The sequence below is a fragment of the Etheostoma spectabile genome, chromosome 9 (genome assembly GCF_008692095.1).
Source record: "Etheostoma spectabile isolate EspeVRDwgs_2016 chromosome 9, UIUC_Espe_1.0, whole genome shotgun sequence".
NCBI classification, from domain to species: domain Eukaryota; kingdom Metazoa; phylum Chordata; class Actinopteri; order Perciformes; family Percidae; genus Etheostoma; species Etheostoma spectabile.
Genome location: NC_045741.1, coordinates 33,005,744 through 33,027,372, shown reverse-complemented (window position 1 = coordinate 33,027,372; position 21,629 = coordinate 33,005,744). Strand labels below are relative to the sequence as shown.

At 40.6% G+C, this 21,629-nt stretch overlaps 1 protein-coding gene across 1 annotated transcript in view; it reads left to right on the top strand.

The window, feature by feature from the left end:
* LOC116695372 (inactive N-acetylated-alpha-linked acidic dipeptidase-like protein 2) overlaps window positions 1–21,629 on the top strand; it is a 483,781-nt gene that overhangs the window by 151,284 nt on the left and 310,868 nt on the right. The window contains exons 5-6 of the mRNA XM_032525593.1: window positions 171–290; window positions 16,620–16,752. Of these exons, the coding sequence (XP_032381484.1) occupies window positions 171–290; window positions 16,620–16,752 (253 nt within the window). The remainder of the gene's footprint in view (window positions 1–170; window positions 291–16,619; window positions 16,753–21,629) is intronic.

Below are 21,629 nucleotides of genomic sequence, written 5' to 3'. Positions count from 1 at the left end.
TTTCAGACATATTTAAAAAAGGAAAAAAAATGTTAAGCTGACTGGGCTATATAAACACATACCGGTAGGTTAGCTAACCTAAGGGTGACTAAGTACGCACAGACATTTGATTAAAGGGCATGTAATAACTGCTGAGCCCCCTGAGCCTCTGTGCTGTTTCTCCACACCAGGGGGAGGTGGTGGACGTCCAGTATGCCAGCGTGGACGACCTCCGGAGAGCCAAAGACCGCCTGAACCTCACCAACCAGATTGCTGTGGTTAAGCTTGGCCAAGCACCTTTGCTCTACAAGGTAATATCAAATCAAATCTCTGCAAATTGCTACTCCTCTGCTCTGCTGATAGTGGAATTTGATGTGATGCTGTACTTGAAATCTACCTGACACTATAATCTCACAGCAGCAAAAAAATATATATTCACCAAGACTGAGGAATGAGATCTTTTGATCTTTAGAAATAAGTGCAAGGTGAGACTCAAAAAATGATTCTCCTATAATGAGAGGGTTTAAAACTGAACTTTCAAAATGGTCTTGGGTATTTTAATATACTTGCATACAGATATAGCTCACTGCCCTTTGAAGAAACTAAATAAAGCCTACTGCACAGCAACTTTTTATACTAAACAGGGCCCAATTAAAATGGGTAGTCATGCATCAATAATTCTTCATATTATTTTTACCATAAATGTATTCACACAAAGATGTCTGAATCCATCTGACCTAGTAAGAAAAACACATTACCAAGGCATTCATTGATTAGGCTTGTTTCTGCTTGGATATGTGCCATATTCAGCTCAACGCAGTTTTATAAAACCCTATCAATTAGACATAGAGTTCTCTTTATTAATCCTTTTGGGATGACTCCCGCAAGGAAATTGAAATTTACAGCATCAGTTTTAGCAGAATACAGTATAGAAGAGAGTATAAAGATAACAATAATAACAATGAGCCGTATAACCATTGGCTATAAAAAGACATTAACCATAAATTATCAGTCAAAAGTGTCAGTGTTGAGTCAAGTGTTAAAGTGACCAGGTATTAATGTAAGTCTAGGTGTGTATGTATGTATGTATGTATGTATGTATTGTCCTATATGCTCTATTTCCTCTTCCCCCCAAGTGAGGAGTTGAATAGTGTAATAGCATGAGGTACAAAGGAGTCCTTGAGTCTACTGGGCCTACACTTGGGAAAGAGCAACCTTCCACTGAACAGGCTCCTCTGGGTGCTGATGACGGTGTGCAGGTTGTGGCTGGCATTATCAGTAACGTCCAGCAGTTTGTCCAGTGTCCTCCTCTCTGCCACCGTCACCAGTGAGTCCATCTTCATGCCGACCACACATCCTGATCAGTTTATCCAGCCTGGAGGTGTCCTTCTTGGATATGCTGCCCCCCAGCACACCACGGTGTAGAAGAGGACACTGGTGACCACAGACTGGTAAAACATCCACAGCAGTTTGCTGCAGATGTTAAAAGACCACTGTCTCCTCAGGAAGTACAGCCTGCTCTGTGTCTTCCTGTACAGGTGGCTGGTGTGTTGTCCAGTCCAGTTTGTTATTCAGCCACTGCCCGAGGTATTTGTATGATTGGACTGCCTCCACCTCAACTCCCTCCAGCAGGACTGGTTGTGGTCTTGGTCTGGACCTCCCAAAGTCAACAACAAGCTCCTTTGTCTTAGAGGTGTTGAGCTGTAGGCAGTTATTGCGACACCAGAGAACAAAGTCCCTCACCAGACTCCGATACTCCTCCTCCCTGTCACCCCTGATACACCCAACAATGGCTGTGTCATTGGCGAAGGTCATAGGGTGAAGAGAAGAGGGACCAGCACTGTGCCCTGGGGGGGCTCCAGTGCTGCTGACCACAGTGTCAGACATGATGTTCTTCAGCCTGATGTACTGTGGCCTGTCAGTGAGGTAGTCTCTGATCCAGTCTACCAGATAGGGGCCCACTCCCATCCTGTTCAGTTTGTCCTGCAGTATAGGGGGACGGATGGTATTGAAGGCACTGGAGAAGTCCAAGAAGAGCATCCTCACTGTGCTGTTCCCCTTATCCAGATGGGAGTGGACTCGGTGTAGCATGTAGAAGATGGCATCCTCCACACCAACATCTGGCTGATACGCAAACTGCAGGCGGTCATGGGCATGTTGTACCTGGGGTCTGAGGAGGCTGAAGAAGAACCTAAAATATGTGATCTGGAACCACCCACTTCTCTGGGTGAAATTACAAAATCAATCCTTAAATTTTCTCATGTTACAGACATATAAAAGTATCAAAACACTTGTGTCAAAGCCACCAGAAAGGCTTTTTGTAAACATCTGTGTGTTACTTGACCCAAACATCAATCATACTACAGTCAAAGTAGGTTTGATTCTGTACAAAAAGCATTTAGACCAAGTTACATTGTACAATATTGATAACCTTTTACACCAGATGCTTAGATGCAAAGACCAGTGCAAAACTTCTTTTTACCAGACAATCTGAAAGCTTCACCTCAAGTTCTTCTTGATTTGTGCAAACATCTCAAATATGTGTCAAAAAATATATAATTTGTTGATATTGAAATGATATACTGTATGTGGCTATGAAACTATATTTCACTTCTTACCAAAGGCTACAGCAATTGATTTAAAATGTGGTGCCTGTATGTAATTTCCAACTTCTAAGAATTGGCATATGGTTGAAAGCTCTAGAAAAGTAGTAAATGGACTACTGGGATTGTTGAACTAAAAATTTCCAAGGTCAAGAATAAGCTTTTGCCTTTTGCTTGTTAGAAATAAACAAACTCCATGCACTGATGGACACAGAACAAAGCTCCGGAAAAAGCTTAAAAGTGAACTTGGAGTTGGAATTTCTGTCAAACTTATATACGCACTTAAAATGTTCTAAAGAGCCAATTTAGAACTAAAAAATAATTTGCTGAAAGGGAATATGAATCATATATCACTTACTCCTACTTAGTGACACACAGCTCCATTACTAGAGGGTTGTAACTGGCTACAATTACTCCCTTAAGTGTACTTTGGTAACTTTTTAGAATTAAGTGTAATTGTTGAGTAGTTGTCAAATAATTAAAAACATTTTATTTACTTAAAGTGACTATATGTAACTTTTAAATGTTTCTGAAACTGTGCAATGTTCTCTCTGATGATCGTAAATGACCTGTAACAGCAAACAAGACTAACAGTGAAAAGAACGCTTTTTTGATTTAGCTTTTATTAATGCCTTTACCCGGGTCAGATTTTCCCAGAAAACTCACAAAATGATTTGCGGCAGGTAGACGGTGCTACAGGAACACATTCTGAAGGGTCACGGATTTCAGCATAAAAACCGGAAAAGCCTGTGTAAGTGTATCCAGCCAGATAAAGGACAGTAGGAGATGTCTTTATATAGGCCTAATTGCCTAATTGTATTTTGATATGATTTTAGAAGTTATCTGTTGTAGTTTTGGCTGATACTGGGGCAAAGCTAAAATGGAAAGTGGCAAATGATGTCAGAGTCACACGCTGTTGGACTTTACACAGATGGAGACAATTACTGGATTGTAAATGATTCAAAACTGACTCCGAATTGGTCCTCAGGTATGTTGAATGTCTTTTTTCTTCATAAAAAAACTTTAGATTGTGTGATGTGGTTGTATGTCAGTATCCAACATTAAATTACGACTGTTTTGCTTTTGCTAAAGAAAATAGTCTTCTCCATCTCTATGGTTGAAATCCTGCATCCATAATGTAAACTCTGTAGCTGTTTAGCTAATGCAACCCTTCATCTCTACTCAACACCACCTTACAGGCTGTGGTAGTAGCCATATATTTTATGGGGTACTGCCGTGGTGGACAAATTACCCAGCTGCTGTTTTAATCACTGCAGGAACTGACACAACATTAGCTGAAGCTAGTTAGCGGGCTATTGGCTGCTCTGATTCGGGTGACTAGACGTCTCCAGTTTCCGGGGACAGTCCCCCCCCGGTTTTGGTGACTTCTCCCCGGCTGGATCTGTCCCCGGAAATGTCTCCGGTTTTCACTGTGACTTACAGACCCGAAATTGGAATGAAAGAAAGAAAACATTGACCAAACATAGCCTATAGTCACATACTCTACACAAGCAGGCTCAAGACAGCCAGAGCAAGCGCTGCTCAGAGCACAGAAATGTTTTAGAATGTTTTATGATGCTAAAATCACTGATTGTTTACATGGAGTCTGGTGGGTTTAGCAAATGCAATGTCCCAGACTTTAATGTTTAAAAAAAGGATCTTAGTCTTTAACAGAAAAGTCCTTAGAAATCCTTTCCATTATATTAATCTCAGTCTGTCAGTAGCAAAATGAGCACTTTTATGAATGTAAATACAAGCTGGACAATTGTCCTATTAACTTACATTGTAACTTGTTTCGCCTCTGCCGACTAGCAGAGATCTTGTTTCAATACTCTTGTTGGTGGTCATGATGTTGTCAGATCCAGAACGTGGCCTCTGTTGACAGCCCAGGATCTACAAACAGCAACAACAATAAGCTGGGCCCACCTGCACCACCAAGCATACCCAAACAATGTTCCACCGTTCCAGCCATTAACCGACAAGAAGGATTTGGGGGTGGGGGGGTTAGTGCACGGAAGCACAGAAGGGAGGGGATGGGAGGAGGAGGAGGGAGAGGCAAACTAGTCTTGTTTTGTTTGAAAATACTTTGAATGTCAACAAGAAGTAATTTACCCAACATCGCTTAGAGCACCTTTAAAATAGACAAACTTTTACTACAGGGGAACAGGCCCATGGACCCCCCCAAGGGGGGCTTGTGCCCAAGTGCAGTTCTAATGATGCCCCAGGGGCAGTGTCCCCATTTTAAGTTTTACAAAGATAAAAACATGACCTGTTTTGGAGGCATTTATGCATCTGAGCTGAAAATGTCCCCAGATTTTGTCTCAGAAATCTGGTCACCTTAGCTCTAATTCACTTTAAACACTGAACATTTTTGTTGACGGTAAAGTGAAACATGTAAATGGCTTCTTTGGGACTATTTATGTATGTACGTTTCTGGCCTCATTCCTCTTGTTTCCTTTTGCACACAAGTTAACATTGAACACGTTACAATGTAGATTTGTTGTCCCTATGGCTCTTACTGCGTACCAATCATAGACGGTAAATAAAGATGTAGCGATAGACGCTCACCAGATCTGCTGTCATTGCTTGAATTAGAGGACAGAAGTTGATCTACGTTTTCCCACTTTTGCCACAGTTGATAAATTATCTGGACTTCTTTCAGTGGACTGATTGATAGCTGTTCTCCAGAGTGAACAGAACTGTGTCTATGGCAACGTTGTGTCATACTTAGCAGAGGAGTTATCAAGAAAATAACAGACCGCATTCTACATTAAAATTCAACAAGCCGTGTAGCAAAAGTTATTACTATGTTGGTTGCTACAATAATCTCTTAATGCTTTGGCTCGTGACACTGATACCCGGTTTAGCTTACGATACATCCAAACTAGGCTAAGATACTGTATGCAACATTAGAAATGTAATGATGCATCTGTAAATGTAAATGTAAATGTGCTCTATTTATATAGCGCTTTTCCAGTCTTAACAACTGCTCAAAGCGCTTTTACATCTACAGGATACATTCACCATTCACACACTTTCATACACTGTGGCCGGGGCTGCCGTACAAGGTGCCACCTGCTCATCAGATATACATTCATACACACTCACACTCCGATGCGCAGCACCGGGGGCAACTCGGGGTTCAATGTCTTGCCCAAGGACACTTCGACAATGACTGCAGGGGCGGGGATCGAACCACCAACCTTCCGATTGGCAGGCAACCGCTCTACCACTGAGCCACAGCTGCCCCCATCTGTGACCAGGGCCTGCAATTAACATCTGACCACATGCCAAATATGGGTGAATTTTGCAAATGGCGGTTAACACTGTCAATCTACCTGCCATATTGGCAGGTAGCCAATGAGAATGGAGTGATTCAGACGCGTAACTATCAGTAAACAGGGTACGCAGTGGTTTACGGGCCCAAATCAATCAGGGGCCCGCATCACTGAAAGACATTGATTGTACAGCCAGGGCCCCCTAACCCTTTCTGCTGGATAATAAAGGCGGGCCCCCCTACTACAGCACGTGATGATGGCACAATGTCCACGAGTAGGCTACTATGAATAGGACAGGATGTAGTTCTCGTAGTGAAACAGCAATTCCTGTTTTTCACCTTTATGATGCAAAAAAAAAGGCTGGTAAAAAGTGACTGTGGCAGGTGAAAAATCTTTAGTTGCACTGCACATTGTTGCAGTTCCTCTTTTCACCCTGTGTGTTCAGGGGTCTGTTTTAGCTACAGAGTGGGACATCTCACTTCTTTACCATCATTATTGGGAGTTGCATATGCGCAGTACCGAGGTAATAATAACATCAGCTAGCTACTGTTTCTCCTACTTTGGTCAGTACAAGGCAGGATTAGTTGGGAGAATTCTTCTAAACGAGGGCACATTTGTGGAATACCTGCAGAATACCGACATGGAAGTAGTTCTTTTGGAGATTATGGTGAACATGTGTATGTGATGTAGCAGTGTTTTGCCATTGAGAATGAGGGCCAGTGATGTAGAAAGCCTTGCAGATGTTGAACAGCTCCCCTGGAGACAGAAGGCAGGATACATTCAGAAACCTGTATCTCTCTCTCAAAACTCAACATGGATGTTTTTTTCCAAGTTTGTATGCGTGTGGAAGCACCAGAAACACAACATGATACCCCAAATCCCAGAAAAAGGGATTTCTTTTCATAATATGGGCACTTTAAGTCCAACATTTTACTCTCAGGACTTTGATAAATGCAGTCCTTAAATTGAGAAATAAGCTCCTGTTTCCTGTCCTTTATTCATTGAGCATTTTGAATGTGATGCTAGTTATAAATGGCAGGCTAATGAGCCATAACAGGAGTAAATGGAGGTTACCAAAAAAGGGAGAGCAAATGTTTAAAGAGGGGTCACCATCCTGAATTTACATTACATTAGACTTTTAAAAAGTCATTCAATTAGACTGGTCTCCTGCCACATGGGGCCGTACTAGCAACAGGCTGCTGACCCATTTTTCCTCCACGCCCACAGTTTATGACAAATTTGATCATGTGTGCTTCTTAATGTCTTTTTGTCAGCAGCTGAGAGAAATGATTGCCCTTTACATAGAAATGGGGAAAAATGATTGATGAACATTGTACTCTCACTAATGAGTGTGTGACGGTGACTGCAGGCCCAATGTTATAGCTAGCATTTAGCTAGATTCATATTTGATACACTAACATGGAACCAGGTGTTGTGTGTGTGTTGTGTGTGTTCAGTGCCTTGCTCAAGAGCACCTTGGAAGTGAACTGGCACGTCTCCACTACCAGTCCACCACCATACTTTGGTCCACACGGGGACTTGAACCAGTTCTTCTCCGGTTCCCAACCCAACTCCCTACAGACTCGGCTGCTGCCACCCCAATCTTTTTTAAAGTTTAAATAAAAAATAATTAGTTTGAATCAATTTCTGTACTTTTAGCTTTTTTAATATCTTAAAATATGTGATCTGGGACCAACCACTTCCTCTGGGTGAAATTACAAAATTATTCCATAATTTGTCTCATGTTACAGCCAGATAAATCAGAAAAGGAAAGGATTTGGGAAAGGTTTGAAACCTTACCTAACCCCCTCGTAGCGATCCTAGGAACGGCTAGTCCCTTTACCCATTGCTATCAGGTACGAGAAGAAGGCTATTGAATTTGGGATGGTGATTGCAAAGAAACTGATTTTGCATCAGTGGAAAATGGACTCTGTGCCCACATTTAACTTGTGGTTGTGAGAAATGTCTAACACATTTCACTTAAAGAGACTGAGATACAGCGCAGATAGATGAGATGTGTTTGATAAGATATGGGACACTGTACTGAGATTCTTTAAGGGTCAGGCTGCAGAGGTTATTTAGTGTCCCACTGTGCATTTATGTATAGGGGTATGTACCTTTTTTTCGTTTTTTTTTTCCTGTACACTTCTTTTCCTTTTAACATGACACCCTTTTGTTATTTAAAATAAATATATGTAACTTTCAGTGTGTGTGGATTCTAGCGGCCAATTTGGACAAAAGGTCTTTCCTTCACAGTGCTTTATTGCCTTATTGCCCACTGTATTACTGAGTTAGCGTTATTGGGACGTTGTACAGTTGCAATAAATGTTTGGCTCAGACAGAAAATCATTCATTTGCAATAAGAGTAAGTTACAGATGCATATTTGCATTTCAAGTGTTGCATACAGTAAATTAGCCTACTTTGGATGTATCATGAGCTTAACCTGGTATTACTGTATGGGCTGAAATACTGTATGTCCCACTGGAAACTGAATTTGAATCATTTATATTTGAATTTGAATTGCTAAACTTTAATAATTGCATTGAAAAACTGAAACAGTGTTGTTTAATTTTAATCATTGCAATGAAAAACTGAAACTGAAATTTGAAATGGAATTTATCTGAACTGGAACTGAAGTCCAATAAAATGTCGTCCTTACTGAAAATTCAACTCCTTTCTCCTTTCTCTTAATTTCTCACAATTCAAATTCAGTTCTCAAAATTCATTTTCATGTTACTGTGACAGACATCTGTATACTTGAAAGATGAAGGACGAAAAATTGAGCGCAGATTGATAGATAGACAACGTTTCTCAAAGTCAAGGATCTTCCTTGGTAGGACTAGTCCTTCCACGTCGGGTCCTTCAGAGGCTATGCCAGGCTCCTCTGTTGCATTTGGAAAAAAAGTAAATGGAACAGGCTAGCCAGTGCTAGCAAGTGCACATCAGATAACAATAATAACAAAATACAGTGTCACATGTACTGCTTTCTCGTCATTGAAAATGTTTTGCCTTCACTTCCCTGCTGCATTTCAAAACACTGGATGAAATGGTTGTGGAACTGTGAACTGTGCTGTTCAATTTTTTTTTTTGAGATGGAGAAGGTGAATCATCGTCAGTCTGCTTGTCAGAAGAGACTCTACTGTAGGTAATATTACCGACACTAATAGGCTATGATGTAAGCAATAGTCGTTTTCTCTTATTTATCCTTTGTCAATAAATTAAAAACGTGTGGAAGTTCATGCTTGTAGTTGTCATACCACTTAGCGGTAGGGAGATTTGCATTGATTAATATTACTATAGTATGAAGCTTACAGTAACAGTTTACTTTAGCTTGTAATTTACTGCATACATGTTACATTAGCTCACTGTTCTGAACGTTTAGCTTTCAAACAAATGCAGTACAAAATATGATCAGCAGCTACAAGGTAAACGCTACCAGCTAATGAGATACGAAAGAAAGGTTAGGTAGTACTTGCTGGAGCTAAATCCTGCTCCATTCTCAGGGTTCATTCAATTAGTAGTCAAAATCTCCGATGTGGATGTGTGAATCCATTTTATTACATAGGATATCCTAGAGACAAATACAGAGTCGACCTAACACGGCTCTCCCCCAAATTTGTCTGACTCTTTGGCTCTCGGACCCCCAGTATTATCTCACAAAGGGTGGGGTCTTTAGACCACAGTGGTGTGTGTGTGCCTATTCGTTATCTTTCAATTGGAATGTGATTGAAGGTTTATGACCCTCAGTTCAGGAAAAGATCAGTGGGGGTAAAAGGGGGACTGAAACCAGATTCAGGAAGCATCCCTAACAATCAATTCTACTTCTGACACATTTAGGAGAGCTAGGTTATAACAAAATGTACCAGAACATCTTATGTTATAAAGCAGAAGTATTGCAAAACAACTTAATGTAACAAACAACAAACAACAAACTATATACTTATAACAACAAACTTAATGCATAACCAACATGTCTTCATTTATGTTGAAGTAATGCTTTTACCTTTTAGCTTAAATGTATAATGCAAATCACACACAATGTTTAAGCACATATAACATTTTAAATCCCAACATACTGTAGACACACAAGCTTCAACCAACATATGAAAAGTGTGTTAAATTACATAAAGTTTCTTTATGTTACAGTATGCTTAAATATACTTAATACAATTCTAATCTTACCAGGACCGGTTGAATAACTAACCTAAAGCTTTTTCCTTCGATCTGCAGTATGTAAGCAACTCCATCATCGGCAGCTGAGTATAGTAATATTCCAATAAATACTGCCCTAATGCCTCATCCATGTTGACAAACCAGGGCCAATTTGCTGTTGTGGTTTCCATCCTCAGTCATGGCCTTTTTTTTTGTTCCTTAGTCCCTGTTAAAAGACAGCAAACACAAGACAAACAAACAAATAAATTCAATTTCAAATAATACTATTCAGATTCAGTTTGTCATTGTGAGGATTCAAATTGAACAATGCAATTTCAAGTTATGTGATTCCAATTGAGTTTTTCCAATGCAGTTATTCAAGTTTAGCAATTCAAATTCAAATATAAATGATTAAAATTCAGTTTCTGGTTGCACATATTTCAGCCCATATCACTGGCACTGTGTCACCAGCCAAATCATTAAAAGATTGTTGTAGCAACGTAATAATAACCCAAAGAGGCTTTACTCAATTACAGGGGGACAAATTCAATTCAATTCAATGTTATTGATATCGCACTTTTCATAAGAGAGCAGGTCTAGACCGTACTCTGTGATGTTATTTACAGAAACCTAACAATTCCCACCAACAGCAAGCACTAGGCAACAGAGGCCAGGAAAAACTTCCTTTAGAGAAACCTTGAGCAGAACCATGGCTCAGGGTGGGCGGTCATATGCCTCAACTGGTTGGGGGTGAGAGAGAGAGAAGAGAGAGAGAGAGAGAGAGACAGACAGAGAGACATGGAGAATTGTAGCAGAGGGTGTCGAGCAGAAATATGGAGGCAGCAGGTGACTCCAACCACAGATCCAGAGCCAGAAACACCTACAGGAAGCTATAGGAGGAGAGAGGAGAGGGGCGAAAGAGCACAAGACTCAAGGAAAGGGAAGAAGTTGAGTTAGTAACATGCATTAATGGAATGAGGTTGCATACAGATGGAGAGAAGTAGGAAGAGAGAGGTGCTCAGTGCATCATGGGAAGTCCCCCAGCAGTCTAGGCCTATAGCAGCGTAACTAAGAGATGGTTCAGCCCTCTCCTGAGCCAGCCCATAACAGTACATACACACTGCCACCGACTTGAGCTGCGAAAAAGCTCGGGCTGTCCCACCAAGCACGCTTTGTCAAAAAATACGGGAAGCTTTTTGACGCTTTGGCCTCTCTGACGTGGCGGCGTTCTCTGTTTGACCGGCACAACCACACGCAGCAAAGGCCAATACACGGACACTGATACCTTTTATAAATTACATATATAATGACAGAAGTTGTATTGTTAATTGTTCGCAGTGGAGTCTGTTTAGCTCGCTTGGTAGCCGCTGAGCCGTAGCGGCGTGTAGGCAGAGCGAGCAGCCGCCGATTAAACCTAGTAACCCGTGCAGACCGTTTAGAGACGATGTTAACTGGTCCCTATGTGCAAACAACGTTATATTATAAACAATAGGTAACCCAGCAACGGCGTTGTTTTGGTAGAAACAAAAGTTTACATCGTATGTCCGGGATCAGCCAGCGCGAAGGACGTCTATATTCCGATTGGCGGCCTGCGTTAGCCGCTGCTTGCCGCTGAACCACGTCAAAGCTCATTACCATAAAGTTGAAAAAATCTTTCTGATTGACGCCCAACATGCTCAAAACGGCCAAAACACGACACCGACAGATTTTCCTCTACTTGCAGCTGAGAGAAGCCGGCTTCCATTGAAAATGAATGACTTCCGGAAACTTTAAGCGCTCAAGTCGGTGGCAGTGTGAATGTAAGGTAAGCTTTATCAAAGAGGAAAGTCTTAAGCCTACTCTTAAATGTAGAGACGGTGTCTGCCTCCTGAACCCAAACTGGAACCTGGTTCCACAGGAGAGGAGCCTGATAACTGAACGCTCTGGCTCCCATTCTACTTTTAGAGATTCTAGGAACAACAAGTAACCCTGCATTCTGGGAGCGCAGTGCTCTGGGGTAGTAAGATACTATGAGCTCTTTAAGATAAGATGGTGCCTGACCATGACGAGTTTTGTGAGAAGAAGGATTTTAAATTCTATTCCGGATTTTACAGGAAGCCAATGCAGAGAAGCTAAACAGGAGAGATGTGATCTCTTTTCCTGCTTCCTGTCAGAACACGTGTTGCAGCATTCGGGATAAGCTGAAGAGTCTTTATGGACTTTTTCAAGCAGCCTGATAATAAAGAATTGCAGTAATCCACCTTAGAAGTAACAAATGCATGGACTAATTTTTCTGCAGCAGTTTTGGAGTGGATATTCCGGATTTTTGCAATATTACGTAGGTGAAAAAAGGGAGTCCTTGAAATTTGTTTTATGTGAGAATTAAACGACATGTCCTGATCAAAGATAACTCCAAGACTCCTCACAGTGGTGCTGGAAGCCAGGGTGATGCCAGCCAGAGTAACAATCTCTTTGGATAATGCGTCACGGGGGTGCTTGGGACCCAGAACAATAACTTTTTCTTCAGTTTTATCTGAGTTTAACATTAGATAATTACAGGTGATCAGTACATAACATCCTGAAGGCACATTTGAAGTTTAGCTAACTAATTAGTTTCATCTGGTTTGATCGATAGATATAATTGAGTATCATCTGCATAACGTAAAGTAAAGTTTATGGAGTGTTTTCTGATAATATTGCCTAAAGGAAGTATATATAAAGTGAACAGGATTGGACCAAGCACAGATCCTTGTCGTATTCCATGACTAACTTTGGCGTGCATGGAGGATTCATCGTTAACATGTACAAGTGAAAAGAAAAGAGTAGGCCAACACAAACACGGATTGAAAAGGAATGAAATGTCTGTGCTAAATGTAAGTGGGTGTAATAATATGTTGGCATCTGACGTACAACTACATTGCGCATTGTAAAGTCATTTCATGAATGAAATAGACATATTACATAATTGAGGGCCAATTTACAATCCTATAATTGTCTCCATCTGTTAAAAGATGAGAAGAATTTTTATTATTTTTTATGCACTTTTTTCTAAATGCAATAAACATATTTAAGAAAATAAAAATAAAAGCCACCACAATACAGGGAATGACATCTGCTTTGTACAGTATTTTTCTAAGGGAGGACCCTCAGTCCCCCCCGTGAAGATTATTTCAACCACATTTTCAATGCTTCCCTAAGATGATTCATGGTTTTCTGTTTAATGCATGTCCATGTGAATCCCAGTCATGTGCATGCGTGTCTTCTATAACCACGTTTGTATGAAAGTTAGTGTGCAAAAGCATACATTTTCTCATGTGAATGCATGTGTATGTGCAAAAGTGTGTATGTCAGTGATGGATTCTCCATTCTCTGGACTCGGGACTTGACTTGGACTCGCGGACCGATAACTTGTTCCTTGACTCGGACTCGAGGATATATGAAATCGGACTGGAGCATTCATGAAAAAGAACTCAGATGTTGTAAGTTTCTAACTAAATAGGTTATACAAATTTGGTGTTTTTTTGGCTTCTTGTTTATTGTTAACTTACTTTACATCGTCTTCGGGATCTCTTTTCTCTCTCTTGCTTTTTCCTCACACCCACACATACGCTTCTCAGTCCGGTACCGCTAGCACTCGCTCTCCTTGCTAGATGACCCACTCACTTAACGCTTAATTCTCGCTCTGACTTTCACTACTTTTGTTACAAAGGAATTAATATTGATGAATGCAATTGTAATGCATGATTCGTGGGCACCCTACTACATGTTCTCATTTGGAAAATGCAGAGAGATGCAACCATGATCGTGAACTTCTCCCACACGGGTTTTACATCCAATGCTGGAAAGAGCCCAGCTAAATGTTGTTTTGAAAAAAGTCAGTAAATATTCTGCCTTTGCAATGGTGACAGTGGTATCATTTTTGCTTAATGTAGACCCTCTTTTATATGTAAATCAGCTCTTTTAAGATGCCAGAGACAGGAAATATAGGCAGTCTTGGAATTCAACACAGACTCAACCTTAATGACTCGACTTGGACCTGAACCCTGGGGCCTCAAGACTCGACTCGGACTCAAACTCAGATAGAGGTGACTCTTCTTCTGGGACTCGAGACTCGACTACAACACTAGTGTGAGTGTGGTGTGTGTGTGTGTGTGTGTGTGTGTTTTCCAGTGAAGGACAGAGTTGTGATGAGAGCAGAATGGCCGTGGTCTGTGTCATATATTCAATAAAATAGTCATCCACACTCATAAAAAACAAGGACACTATTTCCCATGGACACCAACGAAATACTGCTCTGCACTGTGGCAGCTGCAGCACACTTCCTCCTACCAGCAACTATTCCCAATGATAATAATGGTGGCTAAAAAAACAGCAACACAGCAAAACCTTTAATCATCATGTGGAAGATGTACAGTAGCTCATATGACACATATGTACCTCAAAAAGATAAGAAATAAGATGTCACTTTGGTATTAATAAATGTACCTCTTTCTCTTCTTGGAAGTGGTAAAATCAAAGCACTACAACATGACAGTAGGCTACTGCCACACACTGTTTGACTGACAGGTAGAAGAGAAGTACAGAAGTAAAGCGCAGAACCACCACAGAAATAGCAGTGCTTTCACACTTATGTTAATTTGCGACAAAGACGCACAAACTGAGTGGTAAACTAATACTGGATTTTTCAACCCAGAAATGCATGTAAACAAACAAACAGGTCTCATTCCCAACTTGTTAAATACAGCAGCTTGGTCAGTGGCCCTCAACGTTTGATCTTGGTGCACAAGGCACAACAAATTCTCACTCCCAACTTGTAGAATACGGACGCTTGGTCAGATGCCTTTTTTGTTGTTGTTGACGCTAAAGGAGACCTTAAGCATCATATAACACACGCTTGGTCGGGACTATTGGCTACCCTTTGGCGCTGTTAAGTTGAGGAAAAGGTTGTGGATGGGCTTACGGTTCTGTGACACACGGGAATAACGGGACACATGCTGGACACAAACCCCGCTCTCCTGGGTGAAAGTCCTGTGTTTTGACCCATCCGACCAACCATTACATACTGCTGCTCTCCCACTGTCACAGCCACTGTATTTTATGGGTTCGGAGTGTAAGAACGGGTTGCATGGCTTTAACTTCTGAATGAGACGCACCAGGCTTTACTTAACTCCAATGTAAACCCATCCATGGCAATATTACACTTTATTAATTGTTATCTGTAAAACAACAAACAAGGTACTGGCAGCTCAGTGCCCGGACTTTGCCACATAAATGAAATTGGAAATTGTATGTGTTCCTACAGTTAAAATACAGAACATGAAAAAGAAAATAAAAAAAAGTCTGAAAAAAGTGACAATGTGGATTTGTTATGTAAATGTTTATTGAGGTAATAAATCAAATGAGAAGTAGGGTAATTTCCCAATAGACTTTTATAAAACCAGACTTCTGTTTGCAAACAGAAACATAATTAAGTTTTGTTTAAAATATAAATTATAATCCTGTTTGGAATTTATTAATAAAATATATTTAGCCACAATTTAGCGCTTTGACTATACATGGTCGAGCCACATGCTAGGTTTTGAGTTAGTCTTATTATATTATGAAACAATGGATTGAATGACTAATGTAAAAAAGGGGCCGGCTTAGAGAAGAAGCCACAGAGAATAATTATCCAACTCTGCAGTAACCCTCACCGCAGCTCATTGTTTTGGTTCACAGGCACACTCATTTGCTGTTAAGTCTTACTGCTTTCATCAATCCTGTTTCCAGCAGCAACAGGCATCTCTAATAAACCGACTGAAATCTACTTGCCCAGCACCAAATGAGATAGACAGACAAAGTTAGCAACTAGATGGTGACTTATGGTGTTTTCCCACTGCATGGTACCTACTCAACTCGCCTCGCTTCTGCTCGCCTTTTTTGGTTTTCAATTACGAAAAAAAGTCCCTGGTATCTGCTAACAGGTACTTTATTTAGTACCACCTCAGTTGAGGTTCCAAGCGAGCTGAGGCGATACCAAAAGGTGACGTGAAAACCTGCAGACTCCTAATTGGTCGGAGGGAATCATCACTAACCACTGCATCATCAGTGCTAGCTGGGGATGTCCTGAACAAACCTGCCGTGTTTAATTAGTTTAGCCAGCGGGTTTTGTTTTTGTTCCCAACAGCTTCTTTCAAAACTAATTTGCCTTCTGGCAACAGCCACATGCCGAGAATCAAAAACAACACACCTTTGACTGTGTGTGTGTCGCGTTAGGTCAAAGTTTCCTGCAATGATGACCAGCCACGCTCGCCTCCCGCATTAGGCAGTAATAATCAGCAATGGAAAAAGGAGGACAGGGCCAACGGCAATATTAAAGCATTAGATACAGTATACCGTATGTGTAAATTACCAGTTTTTTTGCTTACGATTAGTCTATGCCTTAACAACTTTATATGTCATAGTATGTCTGAGATCTTTTCAGCTTATTACAAAATGTGTTTTTAGGTGAAAACGTTTTTGTTTTTTTATCATTTGGTGTTGTGTGAGTAGTCGCTGTCCTTTTCCCACTCACATTAAATCATTGTATGGTTAAATGTCACTGATTGTACTGTGTGTCTGTGTGTGTGTGTGTGTGTGTGTGCGCAGCTATCCCTACTGTCTGAGCTGGGTTTTGGAGGTGTTCTGCTTTACATTGACCCATGTGACGCTCCCCCTGACCGCCACACCTGGCATCAAGCCTTCAGAGTAACGCTCAACTCCGGAGGAAACCCTGCCAGTGGTGAGTGTATTTTTATTAATAAAATCCCTTGCTACCTATCTAATTAGGTAGTAAATATAAACTGTACTTGTTATGCTTCATACTTTTATTACTTTAAAGGGACTGTACAGCATTACTGTAGGGTACACAGCTTATAAATAATAATAAATACAGTTAAATAAACAATTAGATAATCTTAAACTTACAGTTTTATAATCTTAAAAAGCCCCTATTATGCTTTTTTTTATCATCTTTTAGTTATTTTAAATATTTGTATATAAAGACACATTACTTAAATGGCGTTTTTATCCACAGTCTCAACTGCCTGAAAGGCTCAACCCACATCCTGTTGAAATCCTATTAGGATTTATTGAAAGTAATCGTCCGTTTTCATGCGCCTGAAAGCATAGATGCTGCCTGAACAAGCACAGCCTGCACAATGGCTTGTGGCAGACAACAGAGTGTCGCAGCTGACCTCAGAGCAACTGGGCTTGTCAGAAGCGGCAGAGCTGGACAATAGCTGTTGAGAATTTGCTCGCCTCTCGTAAAGTGGACGAGAGAGGCAGCAGCCGGGGCTGGCAAAATTACGCTGGCAGTGGGACAGATTACAGCCGGTCCCAGCAGCCTTCAGGCTGAACAGGAAATAACAGAAAGACTCACATCCTGTTAGGTCCGATTCCAATTTATTAAAATACTATCAGACCCTTGATTGAGATTATTGGTGCATGACGTCAGAGCAAGTCGGACACAATGCATTGGGCGGCGATTCTGCGCAGACCTGGCTCATGTCAAACGAGCCTAATAGCTTTGAAACAGTTCCCTATCATGGAAATAGTGCACTATACAGTGGGGCTCGAAAGGTTGTGCATCCCAGGTAAAAATTTGTATTAATTTGCATAAAGAAAAGAGGGAAAAATCTCCAAAAGGCATCAAATGACAGATTAGACATTCGTCACAAAAAGTTATATTTCATTTACATCATTTACACTTTCAAAATAACAGAAAACAAAAAAATGGCGTCTTCAAAAGTTTGGGCACTTGCAGAGTTTATTGCATGCACCGCCCCCTTTGGAAAGCTGAGACCTGACAGGGTCATGGATTGTTCTCAGTCATCGCCTGGAAAGACCAGGTGATGTCAATCTTAAGGTTTTAAATACCCAGATTCATCTAACCTTGCCCCAACAATCAGCACCATGGGTTCTTCTAAGCAGTTGTCTAGAAAACTGAAACTGAAAACAGTTGACGCTCACAAAGCAGGAGAAGGCTATAAGAAGAGTAAGGCAAGGCAAGGCAAGGCAGCTTTATTTGTATGCACATTTCAGCAACAGGGCAATTCAAAGTGCTTTACACAAAATCATTAAAACAGATAAAACACAAGTAAAAACAGTTAAAGTCATAAGCATTAAAAATCAATAAGACACATGAATAGACAGTTAAAAACAAAATAGAAACATTAGGACACATAAAACACAAGAATAAAAGTTACAGTGCAGCATAAGAAAGAAATGAGCATTAATTTAAAGAAAGGCAGCATCAAAAAGAAAGGTCTTCAGCCTTGATTTAAAAGAACTGAGAGTAGCAGCGGATCTACAGGTTTCTGGGAGTTTATTCCAGATATGAGGAGCATAGAAAGTGAAAGCTGCTTCACCCTGTTTAGTTCTGACTCTGGGGACAGAAAGTAGACCTGTCCCAGATGACCTGAGAGGTCTGGGGGGGTCATAGTGTAGTAGCAGATCAGAAATGTATTTTGGACCTAAACCGTTAAGGGATTTATAAACTAGCAAGAGTACTTTGAAATCAATTCTTTGAGACACAGGAAGCCAGTGTAAAGACTTCAGAACTGGAGTGATGTGATCCAGTCTCTTGGTCTTAGTGAGGACTCGAGCAGCAGCGTTCTGAATCAGCTGCAGCTGTCTGATTGATTTTTTAGGGAGACCTGTAAGACCCCGTTACAGTAGTCAAGTCTACTGAAGATGAAAGCATGGACCAGTTTTTCCAAGTCCTGTTGACACATAAGTCCTTTAACCCTTGATATGTTCTTAGGTGATAGTAGGCTGACTTTGTAATTGTCTTAATGTGGCTGTTAAAGTTCAGGTCTGAGTCCATGACTACACCAAGATTTCTGGCTTTGTCTGTTGTTTTTAACATTGTTGTTTGAAGCTGAGCGCGGACTTTTAATCGTTCCTCTTTTTTTCCAAAAACAACTACCTCAGTTTTTCCTTCATTTAATTTCAGAAAGTTCTGGCACATCCAGTTGTTAATTTGTTTGATGCAGTTAGTCAGTTTTTGTATTTGACTATAGTCCCCTGGCGATAAGGTTATGTAAATTTGTGTGTCATTCAGTGTCATTGTGTGAGTAAAGCATTTTCAGATGCCACTGTCCTCTGTTCGGAATGAAATTAGGAAATGGCCATCATCAGGAACAGTGGAATTTAAAACAAGATCTGTAAGACCAAGAAAAATATCAGACAGAACAGCTTGTAGGATTGTGAGAAAAGCAAGTCCAAACCCATGTTTGACTGCACAATCCATCCAGAAAGACCTGGCAGACACTGGAGTTGTGGTACATCATTCCACTATAAAAAGATACTTGTACAAACATGGTCTTCATGGAAGAGTCATCAGAAGAAAACGTCTTCTACGTCCTCACCACAAAAAATCAGCATGTGAAGTTTGCAAATGAACATATAGACAAGCCTGATGCATTGTGGAAACAAGTTCTGTGGACCGATGAGGTTACAATAGAACTTTTTGGCCTGTAATGAGCAAAGGTATGTTTGGAGAAGAAAGGGCACAGAATTTAATGAAAAGAACCTCTGTCCAACTGTTAAGTATGGGGTGGATTGATAATGCTTTGCGGTTGTATTGCAGCCAGTGGCACAGGGAACATTTCACGAGTAGAAGGAAAAATGGATTCAATAAAATTTCAGCAAATTTAAAGAGAGGATGGCTTCTACAAATGGATAATGATCCTAAACACACCTCAAAATCAAAAATTCTATCAAGAGGCGTAAACTGAAGGTTTTACCATGGCCTTCACAATCTGCTGACTTCAACTTAATTGAAAATCTATGGATAGACCTTCAAAGAGCAGTGCGTGACAGACAGCCCAGAAATCTCAAAGAACTGGAAGACTTTTGGAAGGAAGAAGGGGCGAAGATACTTCCAACAAGAATTGAAAGACTCTTGGCTGGCTACAAAAAGCGTTTTCAAGCTGTGATACTTGCCAAAGGGGGCAGTACAAGGTATTAACACTGCAGAGTGCCCAAACTTTTGCAGATGCCATTTTCTTGTTTTCTGTTAATTTGAAAGTGTAAATGATTGAAATAAAATCTAACTTTTTGTGACATGTAGAACAAATGTCTAATCTGTCATGTGATGCCTTTTGGAGATTTCTCCATCTTTTTTTGCTTCTTTATGCATAATACAAATTTTTACCTGCGGTGCCCAAACTTTCGAGCCCCACTGTTCACCATTTTCTACCGGAAGAATTCTCAGTGGTTAAAGGTCCCATGACACGGTACTCTTTTGACGTTTTTATATAGACTTTAGGGGCCCCCTAATACTGTATCTGAAGTCTCTTTTATATAGACCTAATATATAGGTAACCTTGCCCCTTATGACCTCATAAGGAGCAGATTCCAGATTGGCCCATCTGAGCTTTCATTTTCTCAAAGGCAGAGCAGAATACCCTGGGCTCGGTTTACACCTATCACCATTTCTATCTACTGGGGGACCATAGGCAGACAAAACAATGCAATGTGGTCGCATTTTCCAGGATGAGAAGAAGAATCAGAAGCATCCGCAAAAACTGAAAAGGAAAAATGAAGAGGGCTTTCATCGGAAATGTAACATGTATCATATATACAACCTTTACTATTCTCCCGAGTGCTCGCTTTGTTTCAGGGACTTATTAGAAGTATGTTAGTTTTGGTTTGTTCACATGAGGCTGGGCGCGCCCGCCTCCGTCACACAAACAACGGGCGCATCTTCTGACGCAACTCACGCAACAATGTGTTTTCAGTGAGTATTTGAAATCTCGTTTGGTCATTCCCTATAGGGAACAGGGAACAGTAAATGAGTGAATGAAGGAATGGTTTTGAACATAGTGTTTCAGGCAGCAATGGGCAGCATGAGAAACATAATATATTTATTTTAAAGTATGTGGGATACTCTGCTGCTATTTATTCATTATTACTGTTCACCATTACAACTCCTAAGTTATGTAAATACTGTATCATAAAAATTCCTTGTAAATATACCGTACATATCCACACTCCTTATGTTTCTATATTTATAGTTCTACTCTGATATTTATATAAGGAAGTACAAAGAGCCGTTGCTATGGAGATGAGACATATTGTCTCATGGCAGGGTTCAGAATGGTGTGAGCTGGGCTTAAGACACCCTTCTTTTCACTATGATTAACCAAGAAAAGAAAGAAAATGAATCATATGATTCTGTTCAACGTATGCAAGCCCTTTCATAAATTTAGAAATGTCCATTAAATTAGTCTCCACATATGATGTGATAAACAGAATCCACTTCTTAAACCTTAAACTAATAATTTCTTCTTTTTACAAAATATTACCAGTAATAAAACCCAGCTCAGTTCAAGTACAATTCTCTTTAGAATCTGGTCAATGTCTAAAACTTACTCACATGTCCGACTGTACCTTGGCCTCAGCAGAGGACGTTATATCTCTCTGTATCTCTGTGACTCTTCTTTACTGTATTTAAATCACCCTCCCAAGATGGATGACCTCTCCGACCCTCAGTCTTGTCCCTACTTCCTGTTTTTCCTGCCCGGTCTGCCCGATAGGGAGGTGTCATTAACGCTGAAGTATCTTTAGTCCTTGTAAGAGTCCCAGTGCCACAGTGGCAAGACCCAGTAGAGC